The sequence below is a fragment of the Sapajus apella genome, unplaced genomic scaffold (genome assembly GCF_009761245.1).
Source record: "Sapajus apella isolate SASKATOON/1434 unplaced genomic scaffold, GSC_monkey_1.0 scaffold107, whole genome shotgun sequence".
Lineage (NCBI taxonomy): Eukaryota > Metazoa > Chordata > Mammalia > Primates > Cebidae > Sapajus > Sapajus apella.
Genome location: NW_022437047.1, coordinates 2,849,101 through 2,869,969, shown reverse-complemented (window position 1 = coordinate 2,869,969; position 20,869 = coordinate 2,849,101). Strand labels below are relative to the sequence as shown.

Sequence of the window (20,869 nt, the reverse complement as noted above, 5' to 3'; positions counted from 1 at the left end):
CTCTTGTTGCCTAGGCTGGAGTACAATGGCACAATCTCAGCTCACTGCAAACTCCACCTCCCGGATTCAAGTGATTCTCCTGCTTCAGCCTGCCAAGTAGCTGGGATTGCAGGCATGTGCCACCATGCCCGGCTAATTTTGTATTTTTAGTAAAGACAGCATTTCACCATTATGGCCAGGCTGGTCTCAAACTCCTGACCTCAGGTTACCCACCCGTCTTGGCCTTCCAAAGTGCTAGGATTACAGGTATGAGCCATTGTGCCCAACCAATATTCATTACATATTTGTTCAACAAATGATTACATTTCATCAGATCCTCAGAAAAGTCTGGATTTCTTAAAATATTAAGAGTAATCTGAGGGTAATCATTTTTTCCAAAGCACTGAAAGAGACTGGTTGCAGCATTCTTCCTTTTCTGTTTTAAAAACAGTCCAGTCTATGATTATTCCTGCTTATTTTCATAACTGGAAAGAGTAGGACATAATTGGGAGAGTGGAGCAAGTCATTCCCTTGTTACCATGGAGAGACAGCTGTGTCAGCCCTGTGATTAAAACACTCTTCAAGCAGCTAGAGGAGTTTGTCTTCTCGTGGTAGGACAGAAACACACACACGGACATACTGTAAATCTCAGGTAGTGTGGCAAATGCTGTGTAAGCCGCTTGGAGCAAGAGGAACTTCTTTGGGTTGCCTGGGAAGCTTAGGGAATGAGAAATGATTCTCTACCTTGCAGGGGAGGAGAACTTTTCTGAGAGAGAAAGAGTGACAGAGAGAGAGAGAGGAGAAAAGAGAGAGAGAGAGTGGAGAGAGAGAGAGAGGGAGGAGAAAGAGAGGAGAGAGAGCGAGGGATCATCATGTACAAGAGTCATGGAGATGAAAATGTGCAAGGTGTGATCGTCAGAATGGCAGGATGTCCAAGGAGTTAGAGAGAGGCCAGGGTGTGCTGGGGCCAGGAGAGATGATGTCTGGAGTTGAACCTCAAAAGAAAATTGGGGCCAAATTGTGAGGCGCTTCATACGTTATTATTTGGCGGCTGAGTTTTTCTTCTTTGGCCTTGGAAAATTTATGGATTTTTTTTCAAAAGTGGACTATTGTGGTGCTTTGTAAAAATGGCTCTCATGGCTTAGAAGGAACATTTTAGTATAGTGTTTAGGGTTAGGGTTTTGGAATCAAGAGGAGGGTACAAACCCTATCTCCATCTGCCAGCTGTGTGATCCTGAACTGTGCTCTGATGCTCTTTGTGCATGGGCTTGCTCATCTTCCCATTGAGATCATGATATCCACTTTTCAGTGAAATCAATAGTAATAATATCTCTTTTCTGACTCTTGGACTTGAGAGTCCTTCAGGATTTTGAAACCATTTTAGTTGTAGTGACTTCTGTGGAGCCCTTTTGGAAACTATTAGAAGTTTCCTGGGACCAGCTTGCTTTTGGCACCGCCAATGGGAGGTGTCCATGACTGAGGGCAGGGTGTCATGCTTTGTTCGCCTCACTGAACTTTAGTCATATAGTGACTTTATTGAAGATACTGCAGTAATGCAAAAACACTTACTTTTTAGGAGTTTTTATTTAGGTGTTAGAAATGGAGTCAATATATCTTCAAAAGCACCTTGGGAGGTGTTTAACTCAAGGTCTTGCAGAAGTGGCAAAAGTTCGCCCAGTGGATCCAATAGAATATTTGGCATTGTGGATTTACAAGTTTAAGGAAAATGTGACCATGGAACAGCTGGTAAGTAGGAACCTCCCTCTAGGAAATTAGAAGCAAAAAATAACTGGTCCAACTTGTCTGCTTTTTAAAAAGTTTAATATTTTTATTTTTCTGTTATAAAAATAATGTTTATTATATGAAAACCTGAACAACATGAAAAGTAGGAAGGCGACAACAGTACCCAAAGAAGACTTCTATTTAGATTTTTAAGTAATTACTTTCATGGGAAGTCTTTTTTCTATAGATTTATAGATTTATGTTTATGTACTTGTGATAATACACAATGTGTAACTTTAATATTGTGCTCATTATTCAGATAAAATATCTTCCCAAATTATTATTTAGTTTTGAAAGGGATGGGCTATAATTTGCTTAACCCTTTCCCTAATTGTCCCTATTAAGTGCTTTCAAGATTGCTTTTCTCTCTAAAAAGTCACTTGCTGTTGTTTTTAAACAATGCTAGAGACAAAAGGAAATGGCTGAGCTGGAGCGTGAAAGAGAATTAGCTCTGATGGAGCAGGAAATGATGGAGAGGCTCAAAGCAGAGGAGCTCTTATTTCAGCAGGTGAGGCAAGTAGGAGAGTTCAGAGGGGACTGGAATTACGATGCCAACCTCAGCATGCCACAACCCAAATGCTGATGAACTTCCCAGCTCCAGTTACTTAAATATGGCTTCCTAATATCTTCATCTTTGTGGATGCGTGTGTCTTCTTTGCTGGAGGAGCAGCAGCCCTGAGTTTTCCTGACTGCATTCATGTATACACACACATACATTCCTTTCCACACTGCTGTTGCTGATACAAAAGATGGCATACCTCCAGGTAAGAGAAGAATACAGAGAATGCGCTGTCACAGAAGGCAAAGAGAAAGAGTGTTTTTTTTTTTTTTTTTTTTTTTTTGAGACGGAGTTTCGCTCTTGTTACCCAGGCTGGAGTGCAATGGCGCGATCTCGGCTCACCGCAACCTCCGCCTCCTGGGTTCAGGCAATTCTCCTGCCCCAGCCTCCTGAGTAGCTGGGATTACAGGCACGCGCCACCATGCCCAGCCAATTTTTTGTAGTTTTTAGTAGAGACGGGGTTTCACCATGCTGACCAGGATGGTCTCGATCTCTTGACCTCGTGATCCACCCGCCTCGGCCTCCCAAAGTGCTAGGATTACAGGCGTGAGCCACCGCGCCCGGCCGAGTGTTTTTGTGACATCTGAGTGGTCAACCATATCTATTGTTGAATGGGAAAGCGTTCATTACAGGCCACTGTAATTTGGCAGCAACAGTGTGGATGGAGTGGTTGGGGGTGGGTGGAGTTAGGCAGGGGAGATAAAACATATAGGCAATGCTTTCAAGGAGATTTTGAGAGCAAGGAGGGATGTTTTTGTGTTTGTTTTGATTTAAGAGCACAGTAATGGAGTGAGTAGGTGACATTAGGACATAGAGTGGATGATTCATAGGGTCAGCTTGCCATGGAGATGAGAGGAAATGGGGCCTGGAACATAGATTGGGCAAGCAGAAGGCACTTCTTTGATTATAATTGAGGGAAAGAGGAGAGAATGGTGCTGGTGGAAGCATCTTCTGTGTACAACTGTTTCTATCTTCTTTATGAAGTAGGCATCATGATCATCTGCTAAGAATGAGGTTGTAAGGTAGGAGGTGTGGACAGAGTGGTAAAGGTTAGAAATGGCAGTTTTAGAGAATGAAAGAGAGAGTTGAGGGATAAAATTTAGCAGTGGGCGGGCGCGGTGGCTCATGCCTGTAATTCCAGCACTTTGGGAGGCTGAGAGGGATCAGGAGGTCAGGGGTTCGAGACCAGCCTGACCAACATGGTGAAACCCATCTCTGTTAAAAATACAAAATACAAAAATTTGTTGGGTGTGGTGGCCCTCTCCTGCAGTCCCAGCTACTCATGAGGCTGAGGCAGGAGAATTGCTTGAACTTGGGAGGCAGAGGTTGCAGTGAGCTGAGATTGCGCCACTGCACTCCAGCCTGGCAACCAGACAAGACTTCATCTCAAAAAACAAACAAACAAAAAAACAAAAATAAATTTAGCATTACTTGGTGGCAGTTGGAGACCAAGCACTGATAATCATGCCACTTGGTTTGGTTATGTGATTATGTGATTCTTTTCACTTAGGCCCAGATGTCTGAGTGAAGAAGTGGAAGCAGGCAGACCTTTTGAGTCAAGCAGGATTGGGGTAGTGTGATTAGAGAGCTGAAGATACTGGTTAGGGAATTGTTGAAGGAATGGTTCATGTAGTACAGGCTGGAGAGAGGAAAGTTCCAGAGTGGCTTGTGGACTGATTTAATTTATAGAGAGCTTCTAAGCGAAATTTAAGCCACTTCTATAGTTCTACCAGATAATACTTAATTCCAGAGTCTTGACTCAAGTTTACATATTTAAAAAGGGGAAAGAAGCCTATTGTTTGCATATGTGGATAAAAAGAACAATACAGACTTGGCAAATAGCTTCTCTACCTAACCCCCTATCCCTGATATTGAGGTAGAAAACTGCAGCCACCTTAGAAGGATAGGGCTGTTGAAAACTTTCCGGATTCCGAGTCTTCATTTTCAGTCATTTGGCTTATTCTTGAGGGGAGGTTAAAAAGTGTTGAGTTAGGTGTCAAACTGTCATCCAAATAGGCCAGGGGCTTCCTGCAGCAGCCACAGCTGTGGATGAAGAGCTATCCTTCCTCTTATACAGCTCCTATAACTTGTATCTGTCCCTGTCTATCAAAATAAGAGAATTCCCAGCTCTTCTCCTTCCCTAAGGCAATTACATCAGAAGTGGGAGATACTTAGCTCTCTTTGACTCGCCTATTTTATCTGACTTATGTATAATTCGGTAACACTAGCAATAAAAACTTTCTCTAGCTGTGTTATGTTGACCAGTATGAACTAATCCACTGTACACTGAACCCTAGGTATTGTATTAGAGTGGAAGATAAAATAATATTATGCAGGAGATTTTATGGCCAGTTGAAGAAGTGGATTGGTATGCAGAAATAGATAGGAGAGATCAATCAACAGAGAAAGGCTTAGGAGAGAGTGTGGCTGAGATGAAGAAAAACAGAGAGGCCTCTCGGTGCCTTCTGAGTCATGTGAGCTGGAGGTTGGGAACTCTGGTTATTTCCTTGCTGGTTGCAAAAGCAGTTGTCCTCATAGTCAGTACTGCTGACTTGAAATTCCTTGACGTTTTAGGCATTCTGTAGCAAGCCTGGTTTTTTGTGAACAGGAAAGTATTTTTATTGCCATTTTCTATGTAAGAGCTTATTTTCTATGTAAGAGCTTTTTTGTTTTTTATTTGTTTTGAATGGCTTTGAGTGGTTTTGCTTGTGTGTGAAGAAAGGGATTAGATTTTGGAAGTTACTTGAAAATGTCAAGAAGCTGGTTATTTTGATCAATCTGATTGTTATTTAGCAAGTACACTTTGCATTAGTATTGAGAGATTGGAGTTATTTAACTTCCTCTACCAATGTCTGAAAGTTGATTGAAATTGTTTCTAGATTTCAGCGACCATCACTTTTATCTTAGTGGGGTAATATAGGAATGCCAAGAAATTACCTTTAAAAGCTTTGTGTAAATGAAATATCAATCACATATTTATCTTTATTTGTAAAAATTTATTATTTTAGAATGCATTGTCAGATAGTAGACATTTTATGTTTTGCAGGCCAAGAGGCAAATTTGAGGGTATTAAGAAGGCATTATGGCATATTATGTAGGAATAACAACAGAGAAAATGAATTTCCACAAATGTTTCATTGATTATTATTTGAAGTTCAAATAATAATCATTGAATACAAATTTTTTGTTAGACAGCTTTACTATTGAGAATTAAAAAAAATTTTTGAAAGATAACATTTCACTTAGTTGGAGTTCAGAATTAGTGTTCTCTATCTATCTCAAAATCTATTTAAAATGTTTATCTGCTAATGTTGATCTGTAATGAGGTTTTATGTATTTCATCCTTGAAAATGTCTTTTCACATAGATACTGTCAAAAACTGGTATCAGTCTATGTGTGTGAAATTTAAATTTAGCATATTCGTTCCTTAGAAGGTATTTCTAGAATTCTATTAGATTTTTTTCTTGCCGTTTGCCTTTAAGCATGTGTTACTTGGTAGATTCGTTACTTCCAACTGAAGGTTGATGGAAGCTTCTTAATTGCATAGTTAAATGGATTTTGAAATATGGAAATTTCCTTTGCATTACATTGAGACCTAACAAACACTCTGGAATTGTAGTTTGAGGCTGGAAAATATATCCACTGCCACTTTGTGTGGAAACAGAGATCTAATATCTTGTTCTAGTTTTGACAGCACTGGAAGTGTATAAAGCAGCTTTATATTACTTGTGATTCAAACAACAGGAGTTGTTGTGGAAGTGAGTTTACTGCAGTGTAAGTTTTACATATGAGTGATGTTTTGCCTTATAGTTTTAGAATGAATTAAGAAACATTGTCAGGTCTGCAGCCAAAGCTAATTTCCAAAGCCATTTAATGTTTGATAATGGTGATTGAGGGTATTTCTTCTCATTAAGAAGAATTTAAATCTTGTATACCAATAATAACTTATTCAAAAAAGAAACCAAGAAAACAATCTTATCTATATAGCTTCAAAAAGAATAATATACTGAGGAATAAATTTAACCAAGGAGGTGAAAGATCTGTATGCTGAAAACTGTAAAACACTAATGCAAAAAATTGAGGAAGACACAAATAAATGGAAAGGTATCTTGTGTTCATATACCAGGAGAGTTAGAGTTAGAATTGTTAAAATGTCTATATTACCTAAAGTAATCTGCAGATTCATCTCAGTCCCTATCAAAATTCCAATGACATTCTTCACAGAAATAGAAAAACCCAATTCTAAAATGTGTATGGAAGTACAAAAGACCCTGAAGAGCTAAAGCACTCCTAAGAAAGAAAAACGAAGTTGGAAGTATCAAATTACTTGACCCAAAATTATATTACAAAGCCATAGTAATTTCAACAGTATGGTATTGGCATAAAAACAGACACATAGACCAGTGGAACAGAATAGAGAACCTGGGAATAAGCCTAAGTATATACAGTCAACTAATTTTTGACAACCCCTGCAAGAAAACACAAAGGGAAAAGGATAGTCTCTTCAATAAATGGTGTTGGGACAACCAGATATCCACATGTGAAAGAGTGAAACTGGATCCTTGTCTTCCACCACACACAAAAATCAGTTCAAAATAGATTAAAGACCTGAATGTAAGACCTGAAACCATACAACTTCCGGAATAAAACATGGTGTGGAAAAAGCTCCTTGACATTGGTCTTGGCAATGATTTTTTAGATATGACACCAAAAGCACAGGCAATAAAAGCAAACCTAAACAAATGGGACTAGATCAAACTAAAATGTTCCTGCACAGCAAACAATCAGCAAAACAAAAAGACAGCCTATGGATTGAGAGAAAATATTTGTGAACCATATATCTGATAAGGAGTTAATCTCCAAAAAAATATAAGGAATGCAAACTCAATAGGAAAAAAAAAAAAAAGAAAGTAACCCAGTTAAAAAAACGAGCAAAGGACCTGAATAGACATGTCTCCAAAGAAGACATAAGACATAAAAGTGACCGACAGGTATACTAAAAATGACTAGTGAGGCTCAACACAGTCATCAGGGAAGTACAAATCAAAATCACTGTGAGATACCACTTCACCTCTATTAGGATGGCTGGGTATATATATATTTTTAAACAGAGTCTCTTTCACCCAGGCTGGAGTGAAGTGGTTTGATCTTGGTTCACTGCAACTTCCACTCTCTCCAAGTTCAAGCGATTCTCCTGCCTCAGCCTCCTGAGTAGTTGGGAGTCCCTACAGAGGCACTGCCTAGTGGAGTTGCGAGAAGAGGGCCACCGTCCTCTTGACCCCAGAATGGTAGATTCACTGACAGCTTGCACCATGTGCCTGGTAAAGCTACAGACACTCAATGCCAGCCTGTACAAGCAGCCAGGAGGGAGGCTGTACCCTGCTGCCCAAGACCATGGGAACCCACCTCTTGCATCGGCATGACCTGGATGTGAAACCTGGAGTCAAAGGAGATTATTTTGGAGCTTTAAAATTTGACTGCCCCTCTGGATTTCAGACTTGGCATGGGCCCTGTAACCCCTTTATTTTGGCCAATTTCTCCCATTTGGAATGGCTATATTTACCCAATGCCCATACCCCCACTGTATCTAGGAAGTAACTAACTTGCTTTTGATTTTACAGCCTCATAGACAGAAGGGGCTTGCCTTTTCTCAGAGGAGACTCCGGACTGTGGACTTTTTGGTTAATGCTGAAATGAGTTAAGACTTTGGGGGGGCTCCTGGGAAGGCACAATTGGTTCTGAAATGTGAGGATGTGAGATTTGCAGGGGCCAGGGTTGAAATGATATGGTTTGTCTGTGTCTCCATTCAAATCTCAACTTGAATTGTATCTCCCAGAATTCCCACGTGTTGTGGGAGGGACCCCAGCAGAGGTAATTGAATCATGAGGGCTGGGCTTCTCCTTGTGATAGTGAATAAGTCTCACGAGATCTGATGGGTTTATCAGGGGTTTCTGCTTTTGCTTCTTCCTCATTTTCTCTTGCTGCCACCATGTAAGAAGTGCCTTTCACCTCCCACCATGATTCTGAGGCCTCCCTGGCCATGTGGAACTGTAAGTCCAATTAAACCTCTTTTTCTTCCCAGTCTTGGGTATGTCTTTGTCAGCAGGATGAAACGGACTAGTATAGTCTTCATGGAACAATTACAGGCAAGAGTATTTTCAAAGGCGTGTAGAAACACTGATTCAATACAACCTGCAGTGAAATCTGCTAAGATGTATTACAGCTGACAGTGATAAAAATATGTGTGGAATAGAAAAAGGCTGAGCCGAACAAATTTGCAAAGCTAGTGAGAAAATAGAGTATTTAAAACCAGTAAGTGTTCTTCATATTACTCAACAGCAACTACTCCGTGAAAGTATTTGAATTTATCATGTGTTATTGAGCCAGTGGTGTCAACAGTGACCTTCATTCACTCTTGTAAACTGGACCATCAGTTCTGTGAATTTTTTGTCAGAAACATAAGCTGACTGTATCCTGATGTCCTACTACACAGCAATTCCATGACTTAACAGTTATGTTATGAATTCTTTAGCTCAGGGTCAAGATTTAACTTTTTATTGTATAAATTGAAAGTGCACATAATGTTTTGATATTACATAGTGAATGCTTAGCACAGGTAAGAAATTTCAATATTCGTCATCTTAGACAGTTACTTTTTTATAGTAAGAGTACATAAATCTACTCTCTTAAAAAATTTCCAGTACACAATACAATCTTAATAGCTATGGTCCTCATGCTGTACTTTAGATCTCTATATTTATTCATCCTACATAATTGCAATTTTGTACCTTTTGACCTACATCTCCTCATTCTTCTCCTTCCAGGCCTACCCCAACTCCACCTCTTGATAACCACTATTCTATTCTCTGTTTTTATGTATTCAACTTTTTTTTGTTTTGTTTTGTTTTGTTTTAGATTTCTACATAGACAGCATGTGCTCTGCCCCCACATTTCCCTTCCACACTGCCCTAGCAGAGGTTCTCCATGAAGGCCCTGACCCTGCAGCAAACTTTTGCTTGGGCATCCAGGTGTTTCCATACATTTGAAATCCAGGCAGAGGTTCCCAAACCTCAGTTCTTGACTTCTGTGCACCCACAGGCTCAACACCATGTGGAAGCTGCCAAGGCTTGGGGCTTCCACCCTGTGAAGTCACAGCCTAAGCTGTACGTTGACCCCTGTCAGCCATGGCTGGAGTGGCTTGGACACAGGGCACCAAGTACCTAGGCTGAACGCAGTATGGAACCCTGGGCCCAGCCCATGAAACCATTTTTTCCTCCTGGGCCTCCAGGCCTGTGATGGGAGGGGCTACTGTGAAGGTCTCTGACATGGCCTGGAGACATTTTCCCCATGATCTTGGGGATTAACATTAAGCTTCTTGTTACTTATGCAAATTTCTGTAGCTGGCATGAATTTCTCCTCAAAAATTGGATTTTTCTTTTTTTTACTTCATCATCAGGCTGCAAATTTTCTGAACGTTTATGCTTTATTTCCCTTTTAAAATGAAATGCTTTTAACAGTACCCAAGTCACCTCTTGAATGCTTTTCTGCTTAGGAATTTCTTCTGTCAGATACCCTAAAGAATTTCTCCCAAGTTCAAAGTTCTGCAAAACTCTAGGGCAGGAAATGCTACCAGTCTCTTTGCTAAAACATAATGAGTCACCTTTGCTCCAGTTCCCAAGAAGTTTCTCATCTCCACCCGAGACCACCTCAGCCTGAACCTTATTGTTCATATCACTATCAGCATTTTTGTCAAAGCCATTCAACACATCTCTAGGAGGTTCCAAACTTTTCCACATTTTCTTGTCTTCTTCTGAGCCCTCTAAACTGTTCCAACTTCTGCCTGTTACCCAGTTCCAAAGTTGCTTTCACATTTTCAGTTATCTTTTCAGCAAAGTTCCACTCTACTGGTACCAATTTACCGTATTAGTCCATTTTCATGCTGCTGATAAAGACATACCCAAGACTGGGAAGAAAAAGAGGTTTCATTGGACTTACAGTTCCACATGGCTGGGAGGTCTCAGAATCATGTTGGGAGGCAGAGGCACTTCTTACATGGTGGAGCAAGAGAAAATGAGGAAGAAGCAAAAGCAGAAACCCCTGATAAACCCATCGGATCTCATGAGACTTATTCACTATCACAAGAATAGCAAGGGGAAGACCGGTCCCATGATTCAATTACCTCATCCTGGATCCCTCCCACAACATGGGAATTCTGGGAGACAGAATTCAAGTTGAGATTTAAATGGGAACACAGCCAAACCGTATCAAAGACTATTCATAGAAGTTTGGTTTTTCAATCACTTCAAACTCAACATTGACCCTTTCCATAAACAACAACTGAGCAGTGTCAGGGAACATCTGTCTACTTATCAGGAGCCAAGTAAAGCCACTCAGAATCATGTGCCTTGTTTTTAATTGACTATTGATGTTGTTCCCAGTGTCAACTCAGAGCAGCTGTTCTCACCAAAAGGCTAAAATCTTAGAGAAATTTATTTTTTCCTGGACACATTTTTTTGGCCACTGAAAAACATGTTTTAATTCACTCACCATTGGTGAATATCTTTCCTTGTTTGCATAAAAAATGAGCTACTTGGAACCTTACTTTTGTTGCAGACATTTTCATTTTTAATTTTTGTAAAGAAATTCTGCTATGATAATTCTATTTATTTATTTTGTGACAGAGTCTCACTCTGTCACCCAGGCTGGAGTGCAGTGGCATGATCTTGGCTCACTGCAACTTCTGCTTCCCAGGTTCAAGCGATTCTCTTGCCTCAGCCTCCCAAATGGCTGAGACTACAGGTATCTGCCACCAAGCCCAGCTAATTTTTTTTTTGTATTTTGTAGAGTCGGGGTTTCACCATGTTGGCCAGGCTGGTCTTGAACTCCTGACCTCAGGTGATCCACCTGCCTAGGCCTCCCAAAGTGCTAGGATTACAGGCATAAGCCACCATGCTCGGCCAATTCTGTTTTAAATTTTCTAATTTTTCTGATCTTTGTGCTCAGTGAGCTGGGACTATTGCGATGAGTGCTTAGTCTAGTAATGTTGATGTTTATTATTCTTTTAGCAAAGTGACACTGTATAGCAAGAAACATATTTTGCCATGTAATTTGATGACAAAATAATACACACTGTAGTGTGCCTTAAAAGCGCGGCATTCAAAGTTCACTTGTGTCCTTTTTCTCTCTCAAAATTTTATTTAGAGATGGGAATCTAACTATGTTGCCCACGCTGGTCTTGAACTCCTGGCTTCAAAATCCTCCTGCTTCACTCCTGAGTAGCAGGATTATAGGAATGAGCCACCCATGCCTGGCTTTCTTGTTTTGACATAATGGATATAATTTTTTTAAATGTCACAGTATAGCGATACCATGGCACTCCAAACACTGTTATTACAACGATGTTACTGCGGTTTGTAGTGTGCTGAGCAGCCGGGCACAGTGGAGAGTGCACCACATGTGGTCTCTGTTACAATTACTGTACTCTGCTGTGGCAGCACAAAAGCGCTAATAGACAATATGTAAGCAAATGAGCATGGCTGTGTTTCAATAAAGCTTTATTTAAGGATGCTGAAATTTAAACTTCATACAATTTTCTTATGTCATGAAATATTATTTCTTTTAAAATTTTTCCATTTAAAAGTGTAAAAGCTATTCATAGTTTGTAGGCTGTAAAAAACAGGAGTTGGGCTGGCTTTGGCCCACAGGCTTTATTACTGAACCCTATTCTAGTGTCAAAGATATGCTGAGTTCGGACCAAATATATTGTTGGTTATTTACGATTTCAGATGATACTCTTTTTTGCTGATACTTCTGGGCTGGACTACAATGGCACAATCTTGGCTCACTGCACCCTCCGCCTCCTGGGTTCAAGCGATTCTCCTGCCTCAGCCTCTGGAGTAGCTGAGGTTACAGGCATGCGCCACCCTGCCTGTCTACTTTTTGTATTTTTTTTTTTCTTTTTTGAGACGAGCCTTGCTCTGTCACCAGGCTGGAGAGCAGTCTCGCAGTCTCGGCTCACTGCGACCTCCGCCTCCCGGGTTCAAGCCATTCTTCCGCCTCAGCCTCCCAAGTAGCTGGGACTACAGGCGCGTGCCACCACACCCGGCTAATTTTTGTATTTTTAGTAGAGACGGGGTTTTACCATGTTGGCCAGGATGGTCTCGATTTCTTGACCTCATGATCCACCTGCCTCAGCCTCCCAAAGTGCTGGGATAACAGGTGTGAGCCATCAGATGATATTCTTAAGAGTTTCTCACCCACTCTTCCACAACCAACGTGTGGCTCTTTGAAGACCCATCTATCCTTAAATAAATTTATCTGGAAAATGATTCCAATCTCATTTGTTACTTTAAGAAGAAATGAGAAAATGATTTTGTATAAATTGTACTTTCTATAATTTGCAATTAAGGAAGACTAAAATCTTTAAAAAAATTTTTTATGCTTCAGAAACCATTTGTAGAAGCTAAAGTGTTAGTTGGATATTACCATTTATTATAAGTTTCTGAAATGAAGGTGGGTATAAACTTAATTATTTTGCAATTAATCTAACTGTAATATGACATATATTTCTGAATATTCAGCAACAGCTGGCATTGCAGCTGGAATTGGAAATGCAAGAAAAAGAGAGGCAGAGAATAGAAGAACTACAGAGAGCTCAAGAACAATTAGACAAGGTAATATGAAGTTTTACAAATGTCAGTTTTAAATAAAACCCTTTAAAATCTTCAGACCGTTTCTTTCAGAAGGACCATGGGATTTGTAGTCTGAAGACTTGCCACATACTAGCTGTGTAAGGTAAACAAGTCTCATAACCTTTTTCAGTCTCTTTACCTGTTTCAAAACTAGACCTAGCAGTATAATACTATTAGCAATGTCTCACTGAATTCCTATACAATCAAATATAATTGTTGTGAAACTTCTCTGTAAGCAGTACAATTCTCTAGTAGTGATAAACTCAACATTTTAGTCAAGAGCTAGCTATTCCTAGTTATAGTAGCTGATGTGGAATATTGAGGGTATTCTGATCTTGGAGGCAGTAGTGTATGTCTTTATGTTAATGTATTAAAACAAGAATTTGCATTTTAAAATATGTTCATACATGGACTTTCATGCCTTTCATTAAAATAAACTATGCAATAACTTCATTCTCTCTCTCTCTTTCTTTCTTTCTTTCTTTTTTTTTGACACAGACTCTCTCTGCTGCCCAGGCTGGAGTGCAGTGGCACAGTCTCACTGCAATCTCCTCCTCCCAGGTTCAAGTGATTCTCGTGCCTCAGCCTCCCGAGTAGCTGGGATTACAGGCATGGACCACCACACCTGGCCTGGCTAAGTTTTTGTATTTTTAGTAGAGACAGAGTTTTGCCACATCCGGGTTGATCTTGAACTCCTGAGCTCAGGCAACCTGCCTGCCTTGTCCTCCCAAAGTGCTAGGATTACGGGCATAAGCCACTGCACCCAACCTGCAGTAACTTATTTCAAAAATGCCCATTATTCATTGGTTGCATCTGCAGCATGTTAGGTCTCTAGTTTGACCCATATTTCCTGTATCCAAAAGATATTTGTCATATAGATCAATATTTTAGATGACCAAGTTTATAGCTACTATCTCTTAATCAAATATTGCTCCCCCTTTTTATTCCATAATTAAAATTGAAAAAAGAAGCAGGCTTTATAGAATATGTTCATTGTTTATTAATGCTTAGATGAGAGAATCATTTATTAAAGCTATATTTTAAAAATATGAATAGTAAATTAAATTAAAAAGTGAGATTTTATTAAAGGATAAAAGTCCTATACATAGTTTTAAAAAGTACAGATGCTGGTGCTTAGTCTGAGTGTAGTATGAGCACAGGGATATGCCTGTATGCACACATACACAAGCGTCCCGTTTCTCTTTAAGATTCACAAAGAAATAATGTTTAAGGTGATGGATATCTCAATTACCCTGATTTGATCATTACACATTGTTTGCTTGTATCAAAATATCATCTATACATCATAAACATGTACAACTATTATATATTGGTAAAAATTTAAAGAATTTTTGAAAAAGATTCACAGGTCTAAACTGAAATAGAAAATGCAGGAACATATCAAGAAGACAGTGATCAAAATAAGGGAATTTAAAGTATTTTTTAATCAAAGCAACCTGATAGCTACATTAAGGTGCTTGAAAGTCTATAGTAAGGACTGGTCTCTGTTTTGTGGCTCCAGAGGGTCACACTCATGTTATTTTACTATCTCCAGGCATCATCAGCTTGCGTGACCAGAGCCACGATAACTTTAATAATTCATATTCCTACTGGCTTATCATCTCACACCATAGCATAGGTACTCCCCTGCAAAGTACTGTTCCCTTGCCCATTGCTCAGATATGAATCCATTCATGTCCTTTCCCCTGGCCTTCTCATGGCTGCAGACTCGCAATGTAAACTGTCATGTGCAAAGGGAAATTTGCTGGAAGGATTCTCGGTTTAAGGGTTTAGCACCTAAACTGTGAAGGACTCTGATGTCACTGGGCCTTTCAGACTTTGGGAGCAAGAGAATCAGATGTTACCAGGGCTCTCACTTCTGCTGTTCCCTGGTTAGTTTCATTCTTTCTCTATGGGCTGCTTTGCTACACATGAGTGGGGAATACGGCCCTTAATGGCTTCTGAGTCTTAGAATGTTGTGGCTTCTACCATCTAAGAGGAATGGATTCCTTCTTTTGGTTTCAGTTGAGAAAAGAATCTTGGAGAAGGGATTCTAACTGGCTTAATCTGTGTCAAATATCCATCCCTGTGGCGGGGGAACATGGTCCTATAAGAATATGAATGTTCCTAGTATAGCCTTGTGGATGCTGGATAAGAAGTTACCAGGAAAATGGAACGGTCTTGGGAAAAGAGCATTTATGTCTCTCTCATTAGGGTAACCATAAAGAAATCACTCATCTTCTAGCAGCCAAAATGAATCAGCTCAGGGGCAGTTAGGCCACCCTGCTGCTTTAGAATGAAAAGATGGGTGCCATAGCCATTGGCAGGCTAGAAGAATGTTTTCACATTCAGAAAGAGGCCTCCCATGTTGGGCAGTACATTCCTACTGCAGTGCTGCGTATTAAAAAGGGCATTACTTAGCTGCTGTGGGAGGACTTGTGCATTGGGCCAGCTAATTCCTTTAGAATGTTTACTTCTTTCTCATTGTGTGCAAAACTCTACTTAAGTGTAGTTTCTCTTTAAGATCTCTTGTTCTAAGATTTTATTAGTATTTTTATTTTGTCACTTTTCATATTGGCAGATAATTTGGCTTCAGTTTGAATGTTTCAGTCCATTTCATTTTTTAAAAAGTTTTATTTAATTATGTATAAAACATAGTGGCCTTCTGTTAGTATAGAGTATTAAGTAAGATTGTGATCTGCCGTTTTGTAATGTGCAATCAGATCAGTCTCTTTCAGAGTGACAGCATTTTTGCTTTAAATTGATTAAAAGCATTGTGTAAAAATAAAAATGCCAAAAATTAAACATGAAATCAAAATGAAGTATATTCAAAGTATTTTCTTAATTTTTATATATTATAGGAGATGAGAATGAATATGGAAAATTTAGTTAGGAGTGAAGATACTCTACATTCAGAGGTGAGAAGAAAAAGTCATTCTATGTTATGTGAAATGAATTGAGCATCCTAGAATGTAAAGCTTAATTTTGATGCACAAGTAGCTAAATTTTTAGCAAGTGTATAAAACTGATAGACCATATATATTTTCTAGTAATAGCAAGTCACAAATAATGTACTTTGAAGCAAAATCTCACTGTGGGTAAAAATTGGACATTCAGTTTGTGTTTGCAGTTTAAAAAACTAGACCATCCTGAGATATTGAAGCTACTGTCCACATAATTACTTACAATTATTTTAAATTTCTGCCGGTATTTTTAAACTAAGTTTTAGCATTTATTACCAGAATTCTCTTGTCATTAACAGAAATTGGTTAATTCCACTAATTAATAATGTTGAATTTTGATGTTATAATCAGAAATTTTAAAATCATAATTGAAAGAAAAGTAATGTATTAATTTTGAAATCATTTAAATGTAAAAATGAATTTTATGATTGTAGGAAGCAACACCAGACTCAGGCAAAACACTAGCTGAAATCAGCGATCGTTATGGAGCACCTAACTTGAGCAGAGTGGAAGAACTTGATGAACCAATGTTTTCTGATGTCAGTATCAGCATGTTTTTTAAAAAACTTTTTCATTATTTTGTATTTTTTACTTAGGTAAAGCGTAGGGAAAATGAGGCTAGTCCAGGATTGGTTGGCAAATGGTTCTTTTGCTTCAGAGAAAGAAAACCAGTTCCTTGGTTGCCAATTATATTCCTAATTGGCATTCTGCCCTTTTGTGAAGTGTGTCACTGGCTTATCTATATCTCTATATTTGTAGCTGTGACCTCAAAACCTCTTCAAAATATTTTAAAAATCATTTTGTGAAATACATAATCTTTAAACTTGGTGTGAGAGGCACCATTTTGGTTCTCAGTAGCAAACCCTGGAACCAAATGAATGTCCTAGTAAGAGTGCATGTTTCTCCAGTATATAAGTACATTTGTTTATTTAACAAACATACCACGTCTTCCATATGTCAGGCACTGGGCCCAATGCTGTGGTGAATAAGGCAGGGGAGAAACAGACAATTAGATGAGCATTTAATAGTCATCGTTACTGGGACCACGTAATTTATTGTGCAAACCAGTATGCTTTTGAGAATGACAGTCGTATCAGCACATGTAAGCCAGGACTGTCCTGGCAGAAGGGTACATTTGGTCACTTTAATTGGTATACACTGAGAATGGGGGGACAGCCAGCACAGTTGAAGAACCTCAGTCAGGGAAGGAAGCTAATGATTTGCTACTCAGTGGTGGTGTGGGAAGCTGAGGATACTGCTCCGGGCAGAGAACACAGAAAGCGTGAAGAAAGCCCAGCTAGAAGACAGTGTAGAGAGAGTGAGCAGGAAAGGGAGAGAGATGAGGCCAGGGAGAAAGCAGGGGCCAGACCATGAAAGCAGTTATCATTTCTGCTCGGAGGCTTAGATTTTATCCTGAAGGCAGTGAAGGCTCATATAATGAGAATTGCATTTTGCAAAGACCATCTGGCAACAGTATGGGGAAGAAAATGGAGAAGTAGGTGTCAGGAGATGGCTTAGGAGGTAGTAATCTAGGGGACAAGATGTCAATGGCCTGAAATAAATGTTATTTTTGAGAGCTGTTCAGAAAGTGGAGCTGCACAGACTCAGTGCTGATTGTTTAAAGCTTTATTAAATGTCAACTATGATTTGGCACTACGTAGGGAGCTGGAAAATGCCAATGAACAAAATGGATCGGGCTTCTGCCCTTTGGGGACCATGGGCCAATGGGGAAGGTTCTTTGAGGGACAGAGTAGGAAGAGACCTGACCTGGGCTGGACAAGTCTTCCTAAGGAGGTGACGTTCAAGAAATTAGCCTGAGATGAGCCCAGAAGAAAGAGACAGCAAGATGCTTTCAAGGGACTGAAGTCGTTCGGGTAAGGTGCATGGAGCTGGGAAAATGGTGTGATTTTAAGCTGGAGAGGTGGATAAAGGCCAGAGCACACAGGGTCCTGTATATTATCTTAGGGATTTTGGACTTCCGTGCAGTGGGAATTATTGAAAGGACTTAAAACTTCAATCTGTGTTTTTATAAGGTGGAGAGAGGATTGGAGTGGAGCAGGAGTGGAAAAAGGGAGACCACTTAGGAAGCTGTTGCACTGATCCAGATGTAAGATGACTAGGGTTAGACAGCAGAGATGGAAGGAACTGAGTGAATTTGAGATTGGCTCACAGGGTCAGTGGTGGGGGGGTGGTCAGGATGAAGCCTAAATGTCTTCCTTGGGCAACCGAGTTGAGAGTGTTACCACTTGATGAGTTGATGAACATAAGAGAAATCAGGTTTTTTAAAAATGATGGCTTTGGTTGCAGAGATGTTGACTTTCAGGTGGCTCCGAGATATGCAGGTGAAAATAGCCAAAGGACAGTTGATGTTAGGAAAGGGGCCCAGGACGGAGATGTAAATTCAGCTGTCATGGGCATATGTGCTCAACGAAGCAAGGAGAGTGAGGAAGGTACCAGGAGAGCGTGCAGTGTGTGAAGGTCTGGGGGCTCAGGGAGGGACCATTAGCAATTCCAGCACTTAAGGGATGGCCACAGGAAGTAGACCCTACAAGACGGATGAGAACACATAGTAAGAAGTAGAAGAAATGATGGGACAGTAACTACCCTGAGAACACAATCTATGGTTATATTTGAATATCATTTGAAATCATCTGAAACTCCCCAAAAGCTTCATTCATGTGACTGCATAGTCACATATAAGTTACCTAAACTTTCTGTCTTTGGCTTGTGCCTTTTCACAGTTCTAATTGTATTGAAGCATACTTACTTTTTTGTTTTTCTTTCAGGTTGCATTAAACATGGATCAAGATTTGTAGGATCAACCAACCTAAGAGCAATAAATGTTTTTGTTGGTTTCAAATTTCAAATCATGAGGTTCCCAATTTGTATTTCTTTTTCCCTCAAACTTGAACTCTACTTTTATTTTTCCTCTAAGGACAGTTTATGAATGAGCTTCAAGAGTAGCCTCAAAGTGCTATTTTGGATCTGTCAATTCAACTGATTATTTATATGATTCCATTGGGAAAATAGAGTTTGCTGAAGCAACCAAAAGAGGCAAATGTGAGGTGAGCTGAAATAACATGTGCGTCTATGCAAAAGCAAGACTGCCTGAAAAGGAAGTTGCTGTCCGGGCATGATGGCTTACGCCTGTAATCCCTCTCAGCTCTTTGGGAGACAGAGGCAGGTGGATCACTTGAGGTCAGGAGTTTGAGACCAGCCTGGCCAACATGGTGAAACCCCATCTCTACTAAAAATACAAAAGAAAATTAGTCAGGTATGGTGGTGGGCATCTGTAATCCCAGCTACTCAGGAGGCTGATGCAGGAGAATTGCTTGAACCCAGGAGGCAGAGGTTGCAGTGAGCCGAGATCATACCACTGCACTACAGCCTGGGCAGCAGAGTAAACCTCCCATCTCAAGAAAAAAAAAGAAAGTTGCTGGTCTGGGAGAAGTAGGTGAGGCTGCCACTGTGCGGAGCTCAGGAGGGTGTGCAACATGCTCTAGATATGACATCTCCTCCTGGGAGTGAAGCGCAGAGCTCTCCCCAGTTTGCTGGGAGCTGATGTTTCATAGAGCCACTTATAAGCCACACTTCTATGATGCGGTTGGGATGGGGAAAGGAGTGTTTCATTACTGTCCTGGTGGGGAATTTCCTCCAGCTTAGCCTGTTCCTCCACACCCAGGAATAGATATGAGGGACTTCCTCTTCCTCACCTCTCTGCCCAGCTGGGTGTCCAGATTCCTGTCTTTCTCTTTGGGATTTATAAAGTCCAGGGATATTGCAGGATGTGTTCACATACAGTGAATTGAATGGGATGAAACAAAGTTCTGGGGTGCAAAGAAGTATCATGTCTCCTGGCTCAATCAGTGAGCTCAAATATTGGGGCAACTGTTGGTGAGAAGATCTGACTGGTTGCAGGCCACAAACTCCTGGCCCCTTTGATGTTTCAGGTCTATTCTTAGACTCTGGAGAGAACCTTATTTCCTTTACATAATTCCTCCAAATCTGTTATGTGAGTCCTTTCTGTTCTTAAGGACATAGGTGTAAAAACACAAATGCCAAGAGAGACTCCTTTTTAAAAAAAAATTCTATTTTGGCTTATAATGTACTTTTCCTGAGGTAATGAATACAGAATGCTCTATTTGCTTAAATGATGCTGTGGTTTAAATGTGTCCCCCTCCCTTCCAAAATACAACTGTGTTGAGAGGTGAGACCTTTAAGAGGTGATTAGGTCATGAAGGCTCTGCCACCATAAATGGATGAATGCCATTGCCACATAAGTGGGTTAGTTACGCTAAGAGTGGGCTTGTTACAAAAGTAAGTTTGGCCCCCTCTCGCTCTCTTGCATTCTCTTGCCCTTCCACCTTCAGCCATGGAGTGACACAGCAAGAAGGCCCTCACCAGCTGCAGGCCCCTTGACTTGGACTTCCCAACCTCCAAAACTGTAAGAAATCAGTGTATTGCCTTTATTACCATTCTGTTATAGAAATACAAAATGGACTAAGACAAATAGGTAGAGATAAAAAGATAAATTATGGGAAAAATATTAGTTTCATTAAATATGTTATTCTATCATACCAGTTCTGTACATTTTTGAGAAAAACTTTCAGGTCCCCTAGAGAGATAGATGACTTCTGTGTGAATTCAGTTGCCAGGCACTGTGCTCCCAGCATGGATGCCTGCATTCACATCTACCCAGGCAACAGTGTCCAAGGGAAACAAGGAGCAGAGTGTCCTTCCAGGCCCTGGTTCATCCCAAAGGGCACCATCACGGAGGCCTGTGAATAAAAGGCAGACTCAAAGAGTTTTGGGCTCAGCACAGCCTATGACAGTTTCCAGGGGGTGTGGCTTGGAGGTGAATTTGGTAGCAAAAGTCTCTGTGTGTCAGCTAGTCA

General features: G+C 40.2%; 1 protein-coding gene across 2 annotated transcripts; it reads left to right on the top strand.

Annotated features, from left to right (window-relative positions):
- The first annotated feature begins 1,334 nt into the window (after nucleotides 1-1,334).
- Nucleotides 1,335-19,142, top strand: DYDC1 (DPY30 domain containing 1). 2 transcript variants are annotated; one of them, XM_032259240.1, is made up of 6 exons: nucleotides 1,338-1,725; nucleotides 2,168-2,269; nucleotides 12,901-12,993; nucleotides 15,873-15,929; nucleotides 16,409-16,513; nucleotides 18,761-18,830. In XM_032259240.1, the coding sequence occupies exons 1-6, from the start codon at nucleotides 1,579-1,581 to the stop codon at nucleotides 18,788-18,790; spliced, it is 534 nt and encodes a 177-aa protein (XP_032115131.1). In that variant the 5' UTR covers nucleotides 1,338-1,578; the 3' UTR covers nucleotides 18,791-18,830. The 2 variants fall into 2 exon arrangements, with proteins under 2 accessions (XP_032115132.1, XP_032115131.1); XM_032259241.1 differs by lacking the exon at nucleotides 15,873-15,929 and having other exon boundaries at nucleotides 1,335-1,725; nucleotides 18,761-19,142.
- Nucleotides 19,143-20,869: the final 1,727 nt, after the last annotated feature.

Coding starts and splice junctions, on each gene's coding strand:
- DYDC1 (XM_032259240.1), top strand. CDS start 1,579: ATGGAGTCAATATATCTTCAAAAGCACCTTGGGAGGTGTTTAACTCAA. Junction 1,726..2,167: donor ATGTGACCATGGAACAGCTG/GTAAGTAGGAAC, acceptor AAACAATGCTAG/AGACAAAAGGAAATGGCTGA. Junction 16,514..18,760: donor ATGAACCAATGTTTTCTGAT/GTCAGTATCAGC, acceptor TTTTTCTTTCAG/GTTGCATTAAACATGGATCA.